This window comes from Sinocyclocheilus rhinocerous, unplaced genomic scaffold (assembly GCF_001515625.1).
Source record: "Sinocyclocheilus rhinocerous isolate Xijiao unplaced genomic scaffold, SAMN03320098_v1.1 scaffold244, whole genome shotgun sequence".
Taxonomy (NCBI): Eukaryota; Metazoa; Chordata; class Actinopteri; order Cypriniformes; family Cyprinidae; genus Sinocyclocheilus; species Sinocyclocheilus rhinocerous.
In genome coordinates this window covers 121,227-132,763 of record NW_015657959.1, presented here as the reverse complement: position 1 = coordinate 132,763, position 11,537 = coordinate 121,227, and the positions used below count along the sequence as shown (strand labels likewise).

Sequence of the window (11,537 nt, the reverse complement as noted above, 5' to 3'; positions counted from 1 at the left end):
AGAAGTTCAAGAAATATTAAACCAGAAACATACTCAAGTACACTATAAACGTTAACAGTTTGATTACCTTTAACTAACTTGCTCTGCTAGATTCTCCTCAAATGCAATGACAGTAATTGACCTGACCATAGAAGTGCACATTAATGTCTGCTATAGCGTCCCTTGCGGCAACATCGAGAATGGATTGGTTTACGTTTCAATCGGTGTTTGCATACTTGTATAGAGTGTGCTTCTGATCTTAGAGTTTAAATAAACTCTACACTTTAACATTACTAATAACTCATCATATGCAAAAAAGAAAAGTTGGAAACACTTTACTTAAAGCCTTTAGGTATAATGCATTATAAAGGTATTCATAATGTAGCCTACATTGTAATGCATTGTATCTTTTCATAATTAATTGTAGCCAAAGTTAAAATGCATTATAATATTTGAAAGTCTGTCATGTGTTTTAATGCATTATATTTTTTAATGGTGTAACAATGTATTCTAATGCATTGTAACTGTGGTTACAATTATTCAAGAGTGCATTACAAGGCATAATTAATGCATTAAAACTGCATTAGATATAAAGGTTTTAAAGTGATAACGAAAGGTCTAAAACCATTGAAACTTGTATGAAGAAAACAGTTTCAAGCTGCAATAAAATACACAGTCGTCAGGCAATTGGTGTTGATTTCCAGCATACATGAACAATAGAGATGATGGTGATGCGTGCATGCTGTCAAACTCTCACATCCAAGACCTGATAGTTCAGAGGAAGAGGACAAACCAATGAAACTCCAGCGTGAGAGAGAAAGAGAGCGTTTAACAGCTTCTGAGGGCCTCTTCACATTAATGAAGCACTTGATCCCAAAACCGGCTCCTTTATGTGCCTACTGTTTGTCTCGAGACACTTCAACAAGTGGCACTGAGCTGAAACAATGCACGGATTCAAGAAGGACTAAACGTTCAACAGTCACCCGCCGCACTTTAAAGTGTGAACGCCAGAGCGAATGCAATGCACAGCAGGACTGTCTGTTGAGAACGAGTCACCGACAGCACTGCATCAGAATCGGTCCCCTCGCTCTCCGGTTTGACCTCATAATCCTCGTCCTCGTATGCATCGTCCGTCCCGTCGTGGTCCATGGAGACGCTGTTGTCTCCTGTCGAACACAGTTTGACCATATTCTGTTTGACCACCTCACAAAACGGCCTCTCCAGCCCGTCACACACGCATTGGTTCAGCAGCACGCCGTTCGGCATGAACAGCAGCTCCTCGATGGTGGCTCTGCACCGAGACGAACACTTCCTCCCGTTGAACAGCTGTCCGCAGTGGGATAGATATGCGGTGAGGGATGACTGACAGCTGGGCTCATCCTCGCAGCGCTGGCGAGCTTCCATGCAACCGATCCCACCGGCATCACCCGGATGCGTCCGCGGCACACAGGGCTCGACGGCTCGTTTGGCCCGCAGGCACTCCGGGTCGCTGCCGCAGTCGCAGGTCTCTAGAAACGGGCCGTTTGCGGTCTGGTTGAGGCGGATGAGCGCGCTGATGCAGTGGCTCGGACACAGGCGTCTGGCGCCGCGGATATTCCCGTCGCACGCGCTCAGGTACTGGCTGTAGGCGAGCTCGCAGTCGCGTTCTTCGTGACATCGCATCAGCGCCTGCCAGCAAACCAACTGCGCCTCCAGCATCATCACAAACGAGAGAAATGCCACGGGAACGATGCGGCTCTCCATTTCTGCTGCAAACTCAGATTAGGTGCATGCTTGCATCGATCTGGTGCACTTCAATTGAAATGCGAGGTGAACGCATAACATGGTGCGTCTGCGTTTACTCCACAATGAGGCTTTTCAGAGGGAAAGTTCAGCGGTTATCCATGTGATCAGTTCAATCTGCTGCTATCCGGTTACGCATTTCAAGTGTTTATCTGTTCACCGAAAGTGTGAAAGAATCCTCCTGCGTTTGCATGTTATTTGGAGTGTGTTTTCTGCTCTCGGAGTCCTGTTGCATGCTGCGTGTCTTTGTCCCTCCGGCTCTTTCACGCTCGGCTGCGCATTTACGCGCGGAGACCCCTCCTCTCTTCATTACGCATTCTGTTGTTCTATTGGCTGCAAACGTGGGATTCCATAGTAACGTGGTTTTTGGCAAACCTCACCTCCCGTACAGGATAAATAAAATGTTTATATATTTCATGAAGCCGGCGAGCTGTGTGGTCTCTGCGTTAGATTACAAAACCCCCTCAGCGCGCGAGAGACGCATTCCTCTGCTGGGAGCTCAACATCTGCAAACCGCTTCTTCAATTTAAAGCGCAGAAAAACAAATCTGTTTCTCTTTAGCGCGAGCCCAAGAACAAGCCCCTGTATAAACCGGTGGGTTTCGAGCCCCCGTCGCCCTCGGCCTCCTTTGGGGTGTTTTAATCGCGGCCTGATGGAAAATAAAAGGGTCACAAAAGTGTTTTCTGGACCGTTTCACCCTCTTTGTGTCCGACTGGCCATGCAGCAGCCCGGAGGCCCATCAATAGAGACTTTCCACAACAATATATTTTACTGCCCTGTCCTTTCACAGCGCACTTGAGATCAGCGATTCTCTGCTATTCAGATGGAAACGGCTCTGATTGGTGTAGAAAAACTATGCAAAACCGCAACCATCCACAGAGTCTGTTAGCTAGCAGAGGAGAACGTGTGTTGGAAAGACCGAGGTTAGTTGTCACACAAAGCGTGAGCCACAAGTCCAGCAGCGAAAGCTTGTTATCTACACTCTAAGAAAATGCTGGGTTGTTTCAACCCAACTTTGGATCAAATGTGGACTAACTCAACTGTTGGGTTAAATTTTTTTAATTAAATTTTTAACCCAAAAGTTGGGTTAGTCCACATTTGACCCAAAGTTGTTTTTTTTTTAGAGTGCACATTGATTTTAAAAACAAAGCTTTAAATTTGTGTCTAGAAATTACAAATTAAAATCCCAATATTAAAATATTTGTGTAAAAATACAACATATCGGAATCAGAGAGGTGAAATATGGGTAGTTGACATGATATACTGCATCTAAAATGGTTTTAAAAACATCTGTTTCTAATTGTTGTATGAATGCTATGCATGCATTTTTAAATGAGAGAATGCATGGTACTTAAATTGTCATAATGCAAGACTGCTAAACTGATAAAAAGTGATTAAAAACACTTTAAGGCAAGACACCCCAGGTGAATAGAGCTAAAAAATAAATTGAGAAAACAGCCTTTAATTGTAATTGTTTTGTAACTGAAATCTACAGACACAAATAGATAAGTGTATTTTGGATGTTTTCTTTCCACTAGTCTGAAACAAATAACTAATAACTCAAAATATCATCAATGCATGAAAAAATGCATTTACCTAAACTCAACATTTGTTTGCAAAATGCTTATTTATGTCAACTACCCACCTATATAACGCTTCATGAACGCGTGTCTCCATCTAGCGGTCAGACACGGTACTGCGGCAATAAATTGAGAAAACAGCCTTTAATTGTAATTGTTTTGTAACTGAAATCTACAGACACAAATAGATAAGTGTATTTTGGATGTTTTCTTTCCACTAGTCTGAAACAAATAACTAATAACTCAAAATATCATCAATGCATGAAAAAATGCATTTACCTAAACTCGACATTTGTTTGCAAAATGCTTATGTCAACTACCCACCTATATAACGCTTTTTCATGAACGCGTGTCTCCATCTAGCGGTCAGACACGGTACTGCGGCGGCTGCGCTGTGGACACATCACACAAAGGCTGAAATTACATCACAGGCGTCACAATCTTTGTACAAATATATTTATTACAGTTGCAACAGTCAAAAATCAGCAAGGTCTGGAAACTACAGAAGAATAATTACATAAATGCATTACATTGGTAATTACGTTACTTATGCAGTCCAGAGAGGAAACAACTATGGGCATAAGTAAAATAAATGACAAAAAATGCAAAAAAAATAAAGAAATAAATATATAATAATCTAACGGGTTGAATAAAATTAACAGGAAAGTCAGTTCAACCCTTCACATTAATTGGCTATCAGCTCTGTCCTGTAGATACAGCTTATCAGAACTCCTTCCCTGCAGGGCTTCGCTTAAAAGCCAACAGAACACAGAATCAGAATAAAACCCTTCATCCAGACGCTCACCTCAGCAGCACAGCATTTCAAATCATTATTTTGAGTCTCCAAAAGAGGGAACAACCAGAAAGAAAAAGGTCAACATCTGCATCACGACGACACCAAACCACCTGCACAAAACAGCTCCACTCAATCAAAGGTCAAAGGTCAAATGTGAAGGTGTTAGTGTGGATGTTTAGAGGAATCTGGGTTCTACCTCCGTTCCTGCTCTCATAAGCCCTTCAAGGCTATTGCTGTAATAAACACCTTTGAGTGTCGGAGCAGGTCTGGTTTGGATGGACGAATCTCCAGAAACAAGTCACATTTCACCCCAAAGTCGAAATAACAAAGAAATTATACTTGCACAATGGAAGTGAGGGCTATTTTAGGACCATTAAAGGGATAGTTCACCCAAAAATGAAAACTCTGTCATTATTTACTCACCATCAAGAATGTTGGTAAGCAAACAGATGCCGGTAGCCATTGCCTTTCATAGAGTGGGAAAAAATACTGTGGAAGTCAATGGCTACCGGCAACTGTTTGCTTATCAATATTCTTCAAAATTAGTTTGGAGCAACATAAGGGTGAATAAATGACAGAATTTTCATTTTAAGGGTGAACTATCCCTTTAGGATTAATAATTTATGCAAAATATAATTTTTTGCATGGTGAAATGTGACCCGAGCATGTTTTTTTTGAGATTCTCGTATATCTGATGAAACACACGTGACATTTAAACTCCTAGAACAATATCAGCATCATAAAACAAACACTGCCCTACACGTCACACTGGATATATTGATGTTTGTCGTTAGACACGGCGACGTCGTCTGCTGCCGCCTGGATCTGAGTCTCATCCAGCTCATTCTGAGATACAGAAAACCAAGGAAACGGGGAATAATCAATGACATATGTGTCAAACTTCACCCTGAAATCAAGAGAATAATAGATTACATGAAGAAAGAGACGAAAGCGTTTTTACATTTACATTTATTCATTTAGCAGATGATTTTTTTAATATGCATTTTTTGGAATAAAACACATAAAAGTCACGTGAGAAATCACAGAAAAAATATGCGGTCCGCTCTTGCATTATTTGCATTATTATGAAAATGGGTTATTAATTATGATTTAAAAAATATTTTAGATCAAAATCAAGAAATTAAATACAGTACTTCAAATACTACAATAGTGTATAAACATTTCAAAATGTAAATAATATTTTATTAACATTTTTGCATTGATATGTATTTTATATATTGATGTAATGATAATAAAAAAAAATTCTCATCACAGTACAATACATAATTTTGGGAAATGGGTTATTAATCCTGAGAAAAATAATGATTATTTAAATTGAAATCAACATAAATTTAATACATCAAATATTACCATGATGGATAATCATTTTATAATTAAAATAATATATCATTCTCTTTTTTTTTTTGCATTACAGTAATGAAAATTAGATTTTTTTTCTCATTACAGTACACTACTGAGTTTTGGGGAATGGGTTATTAATTACGATAAAAATAATGATTATTTAAATTAAATTAAGTACATCAAGTATTACCATTATGTATGACGATTTATCATTCAAATAATATTTCAGTAATGAGATTTAATTTTTCTTATTGCAAAACACTACTAAATATTGAAAAATGGCTTATTAATTGTGATAAAAAATAATATTACAATGCAATAAAAATAAAAAGGCTTCAGTATCTTTATGCACAATATACTTTCTTTTTTGGGGGGTGAAATGTGACCGTTCCTGTGCGATTGAGCCCAGTGTGTTTGTGAGCGCGGCGTTCGTTCTCTGTGCTGTAGTGCACTTTATAAGTTTTAATCGTGTGGACTGATGACGGGAGACAGAGAGTGTGATTAATTGTTACCTTTGGCAACCTGTATTTGTCCCTGAAGTGAGACCTGACAGTCGCCCTCTCCGCCTTCTTCTGGGCAAAATTGGCGTCTCGCTCTTGCCTGAGGAGAAACGAGAACAGAGACACGTCAAACATACACACACACACACACACACACACACTCACACACTCTCACACACTCACACACACACTCACACACACTCTCAGACACTCACACACACACACACACACACACACACTCACACACTCTCACACACTCACACACACACTCACACACACTCTCAGACACTCACACACACACACACACACACACACACTCACACACTCTCACACACTCACACACACACTCACACACACTCTCAGACACTCACACACACACACACACACACACACACTCACACACTCTCACACACTCACACACACACTCACACACACTCTCAGACACTCACACACACACACACACACACACACACACACACTCACACACTCATACACACTCACTCACACACACACACACACACACACACACATGCACACACACTCACACACTCACACACACTCACTCACACACACACACACTCTCACGCACGCACACACACTCACTCACACACACACACACTCTCACGCACGCACACACACTCACTCACACACACACACACTCTCACGCACGCACACACACTCACTCACACACACACACACTCTCACGCACGCACACACACTCACTCACACACACACACACTCTCACGCACGCACACACACTCACTCACACACACACACACTCTCACGCACGCACACACACTCACTCACACACACACACACTCTCACGCACGCACACACACTCACTCACACACACACACACTCTCACGCACGCACACACACTCACTCACACACACACACACTCTCACGCACGCACACACACTCACTCACACACACACACACTCTCACGCACGCACACACACTCACTCACACACACACACACTCTCACGCACGCACACACACTCACTCACACACACACACACTCTCACGCACGCACACACACTCACTCACACACACACACACTCTCACGCACGCACACACACTCACTCACACACACACACACTCTCACGCGCACACACACACACACACACACACACTCTCTCACACACACACACAGAGTAATGTGATGATGAACTGGGTTATTCAAGGGTCTATTGATCACTTCTTCAATCTCAAACTAATAAACGTCTGAATATTATCATCTGTCAGATTTCTAGTCTAAACGGCAATTGTTTCTCAGCTGATTGTTGGCTGACATGTTTTAGGACTAATTTTAGGACATTTCTGGATAATGATCATATAAAACCTTCGTAACATTCGACAGAAAGGCCTTAACGGATCTGAAAAAGGTTTATCTGCTTAAAAATAATCTCCACCATCACAACTTTCTGGTGATTTTAGCACGAACTAAAACAAATTCATGTCCACAGAGAGAGAGAGAGATCCGTGTAACGTCACGCTTTCCTCTGTATGCTGTAGAATCTCACGGAATAAATAAATAAAAAGAGAGCATTAAATGGCAAAACACTTCAGACTGACTGGATTTCTAGTGTTATTTGCCAAAAGGCTGGTGGACTGAAGAACTGCTTACAACAACAACATTTCATCCATTACAGAACGCTGAAAATATATTAAATTACTGTGCAGTTGTGCATAAAATCAGCTAAAGTAAATTTAAATAAGATGAGAATTTAATTTGAATATAATATTTACTGTAATTCCTTTCTAAGGTTAAAACAAATCTGCAAGACAGGTTGAGAACAATGTTATTTTAGTATCACTGATATACTGTTACTTATTACTATTAGTTTTATTAGAATTTTTTAAAAATATATTTTGTTTTAATTTAGTCAAACTTTTAATTTAGTTGTGTTTTGTCATGTTTAATATATTTTTTAATACGTCTATATAATTTTTAATAAAATTTTAATTCGCTTATTTTTAGTTTTTAGTACTTCAACATAAAATTCAACATAAAATTCAACGTAAAATTGAGAAATGTTGCCTTGCACAGAGAGAGAGAGAGATCCGTGTAACGTCACGCTTTCCTCTGTATGCTGTAGAATCTCACGGAATAAATAAATAAAAAGAGAGCATTAAATGGCAAAACACTTCAGACTGACTGGATTTCTAGTGTTATTTGCCAAAAGGCTGGTGGACTGAAGAACTGCTTACAACAACAACATTTCATCCATTACAGAACGCTGAAAATATATTAAATTACTGTGCAGTTGTGCATAAAATCAGCTAAAGTAAATTTAAATAAGATGAGAATTTAATTTGAATATAATATTTACTGTAACTCCTTTCTAAGGTTAAAACAAATCTGCAAGACAGGTTGAGAACGATGTTCTTTTAGTATCGCTGATATACTGTTACTTATTACTATTAGTTTTATTAGAATTTTTAAAAAATATATTTTGTTTTAATTTAGTCAAACTTTTAATTTAGTTGTGTTTTGTCATGTTTAATATTTTTTTTAATACGTCTATATAATTTTTAATAAAATTTTAATTCGCTTATTTTTAGATTTTAGTACTTCAACATAAAATTCAACGTAAAATTGAGAAATGTTGCCTTGACAGCTAGCTGAAAAACAAAAAAATTATATTTTTTTCAGTTATTGATTAATTTGTTTCATACATTATTCAAAAATAAAAATTTTATTTTTTAAAAACGAAATAAACTAAAATTTAATCAAAATTACAAAACAAAATTACTAAAATTTAAACTTAAAATGAAAACAGAAAATATAAAAATAAAATGTAATTCAAAAACTAAAACTAATAAAGTATATTAATAATAATAATTTTAAAAAATAATAATTTTTTCAAATAATAAATATTACTTTTTTATTTTTTTAATGGTTTTAGTTTAGGCTAACGACAATAACCTTCTATGGTACAGGAAACTAGATAGCATCTCATCAAACAATGGAAATAATCAACAAATATAAAAAAAAACTGGATACACGAAAGTTTAAGTTAACCTCACACTAGATTACAGCTGATTGGTTAGGCATTGTTAAAGGTCACTTGAGGTGAAAGGTCATGACACAATGGACACATTTAGGGGCGACGGTCTTACCGTGGGTGAACAACAACCAGCAAATCACGGTAACCTTCTTTTAATGCTTACTCCAGTCCAGAGGGATCGTCCCTATAAGTGCACTTGAAGTTGCATTGCTAAATGAGTCCTTACTAGGGAAGACGAGTCGGGAAGGGGAATATCTCAGGGATTTAGACTCGCTCTAACAGTCAGGTGACGCTCATCCACTCGGTTCACTGTAACAAATGACTAGTTACAATAATCCCCATATCAATAAGCAGCAAAAACCTTTGAGAAGATCATGCTGGTTTGGCTGATTCAAGAGATTAAACACACGACTCCCCGTCAAAGTCAGCAGTCTTAAACTAGCTGTTCACATGGGTGTCTCAGCACGTAAAATCTGCTCTGAGGACATGAGTTGGATTACAGCATGCGGATGAGCTCAGCACAGCCATTTGAAGTCTGTGAAATCTGAGTTTTCCAAATTTGGCAGTTATGCAATCCGCGTCAACACAGCCACCTGTTCATGCATTGGCTGCCTATCCTTTATGAGCTGATATCTAAAGAGAAAGCGTGTGAAGAACACAAGAAATGCTATCATGATACGATGGATCTAATGGCCTCGCATTTTGGTCGTGAGCCATAAAAAAGAGGGTTTTCATAGAAGTCAGATTGGGGTTCGAATGAAATTGGAGTAAAATATCAATCATTTTACTTGGGGCATACTTACAGAATGAGCAGATTTTAATGAAGCAAACAGCAGAGAACTGAATCTATATATTTATCACTACAACGGAAATATGATTTTTTTGGACATGTACCATGGTATTCTTTGAAGTACCTTGCAAATACATTTAATTTATACACCATATAATATCAATGTACTGTGGTACAGTACTTTTTCGAAAGTGTTTGTCATCTTTTGTATTTCGGTTTACATGCTTAAGAACAGTTATAATACACTGAAATCTAATCATCAGAGTTGATTAATTGATACCGTTTAGAATAAACAATTAAAAAATCAACACTCGAGCAGAATTTACGAGATAAGTCTGAAGCAACGCCTGGTATTTTGGTTTTTCCCATATCGTGAGCTATAAACAAGAGGGTTTTCATAGAAGTCAGATTGGGGTTCGAATGAAATTGGAGTAAAATCCTAATTGAAATCATTTTACCTGGGGCATACTTACAGAATGAGCTGATTGTAATGAAGCAAACAGCAGATAACTGAATCTATATATTTCACTACAATGGAATACATGTATCATGCTATTCTTGGAGTAACTTGTAAATAGCAATATAATTGCATAATATCAATGTACTATGGTACAGTGCGTTTTTTTAAAATAAGTGTTTGTCATCTTTTGTATTTCGGTTTACATGCTTAAGAACAGTACACTCGAATGAGTTACAATTACACCAAAGCAGAATTTACTTGATAAGTCTGAAGCAACTCGTCTGAATCCCGAATAGGTAAAATTCTAATTTACACACGCAATTCCGTTCGACTCTAATGTGGAGAATTATTAATATCTGACGGAGCAGGAATCTCCCTGAGCGAAACGAGCAGCTGCGCGGGAAAATATCCACCGAGGCGCGAAAAATGCGCGCGTCTCTCCAAACGCACCTAACGTTCACCTCGCAATAACATCATCACATCTACATATTTCTGAGGGGAAAATCAGGCGGGTAAGGTAGGTCTGTCTTACTTTTCCTCCTCCAGCTGTTGTTGGTACTGCTCTAACTCTTCTTGGGTCATTCCTTTAGCCGCGGCGTCGGATTTGTCTCCGTCAGATTTATCTTCTGTCAGACCTCCTGTCAGGTTCTTCAGCTGACCGCCGACTACGTGTTTTACCATGAAAGCCATCGTTAAATAGTGTATTGTTCCTTAATATCCCTGTTTTTTTGTCCAGAACTTCCAGTTAGGTCAATAGTAAGGTCTGTTTCTCCGCGATCGCCGAACAGAAACTCCGTCCGACGTTCAGCTGAGGTAAAGTGAAGTGAAGTGAACTGGATTCATCTCCTCATCTGAGTCACAGCAGCGGTTTGACTCTTCCATCCACCCAATCCTGTGTTTCCTCAGCCGGCTCTTCCCGCCCAATCCCGTGTTTCCTCAGCCGACTCTTCCCGCCCAATCCCACGTACCGCTGGATTAAGTGTGCGAGCTCGCCGTTAACAGCTCGTGCTTATGGCAAGCCAAAAGAGTCAGAATTACGCTATAGATAAATCACGGTTACTTTTTTTTTTACTGCGTTTAAAGGGGTCATATGATGCGATTTCAAGTTTTCCTTTCTCTTTGGAGTGTTACAAGCTGATTGTGCATAGATAAGATCCCTAAAGTTGCAAAGACTAAAGTCTCAAAACCAAAGAGATATTCTTTATCAAAGGTAAGACTCTGCCACGCCCCCCTAAAACGGCTCATTCTAACACGCCCCCACATATCTACCACACTAT

The 11,537-nt window shown here is 39.0% G+C and overlaps 2 protein-coding genes across 2 annotated transcripts; both read right to left on the bottom strand.

Moving 5' to 3' along the window:
* Positions 1-972: 972 nt before the first annotated feature.
* LOC107721678 (growth arrest-specific protein 1-like) lies at positions 973-2,190 on the bottom strand. Its single transcript, XM_016529814.1, has one exon. It carries the CDS (start codon positions 1,720-1,722, stop codon positions 973-975), a length of 750 nt encoding a protein of 249 aa, XP_016385300.1. The 5' UTR covers positions 1,723-2,190.
* Positions 2,191-4,893: 2,703 nt separating this feature from the next.
* Positions 4,894-10,950, bottom strand: LOC107721676 (complexin-3-like). Its single transcript, XM_016529812.1, has 3 exons — positions 10,793-10,950; positions 6,012-6,099; positions 4,894-4,983 (listed from the first exon to the last, which is right to left on the bottom strand). Exons 1-3 carry the CDS (start codon positions 10,948-10,950, stop codon positions 4,894-4,896), a joined length of 336 nt encoding a protein of 111 aa, XP_016385298.1.
* Positions 10,951-11,537: the final 587 nt, after the last annotated feature.

Bases quoted from the DNA above. Each gene is read 5' to 3' on its own strand.
- LOC107721678 (XM_016529814.1), bottom strand. From the start codon at position 1,722: ATGGAGAGCCGCATCGTTCCCGTGGCATTTCTCTCGTTTGTGATGATG.
- LOC107721676 (XM_016529812.1), bottom strand. From the start codon at position 10,950: ATGGCTTTCATGGTAAAACACGTAGTCGGCGGTCAGCTGAAGAACCTG. The intron at 6,100-10,792 runs GTAAGACAGACC...GTTTCTCCTCAG, and splicing joins CAACAGCTGGAGGAGGAAAA to GCAAGAGCGAGACGCCAATT. The intron at 4,984-6,011 runs GTAACAATTAAT...TCTGTATCTCAG, and splicing joins ACAAATACAGGTTGCCAAAG to AATGAGCTGGATGAGACTCA.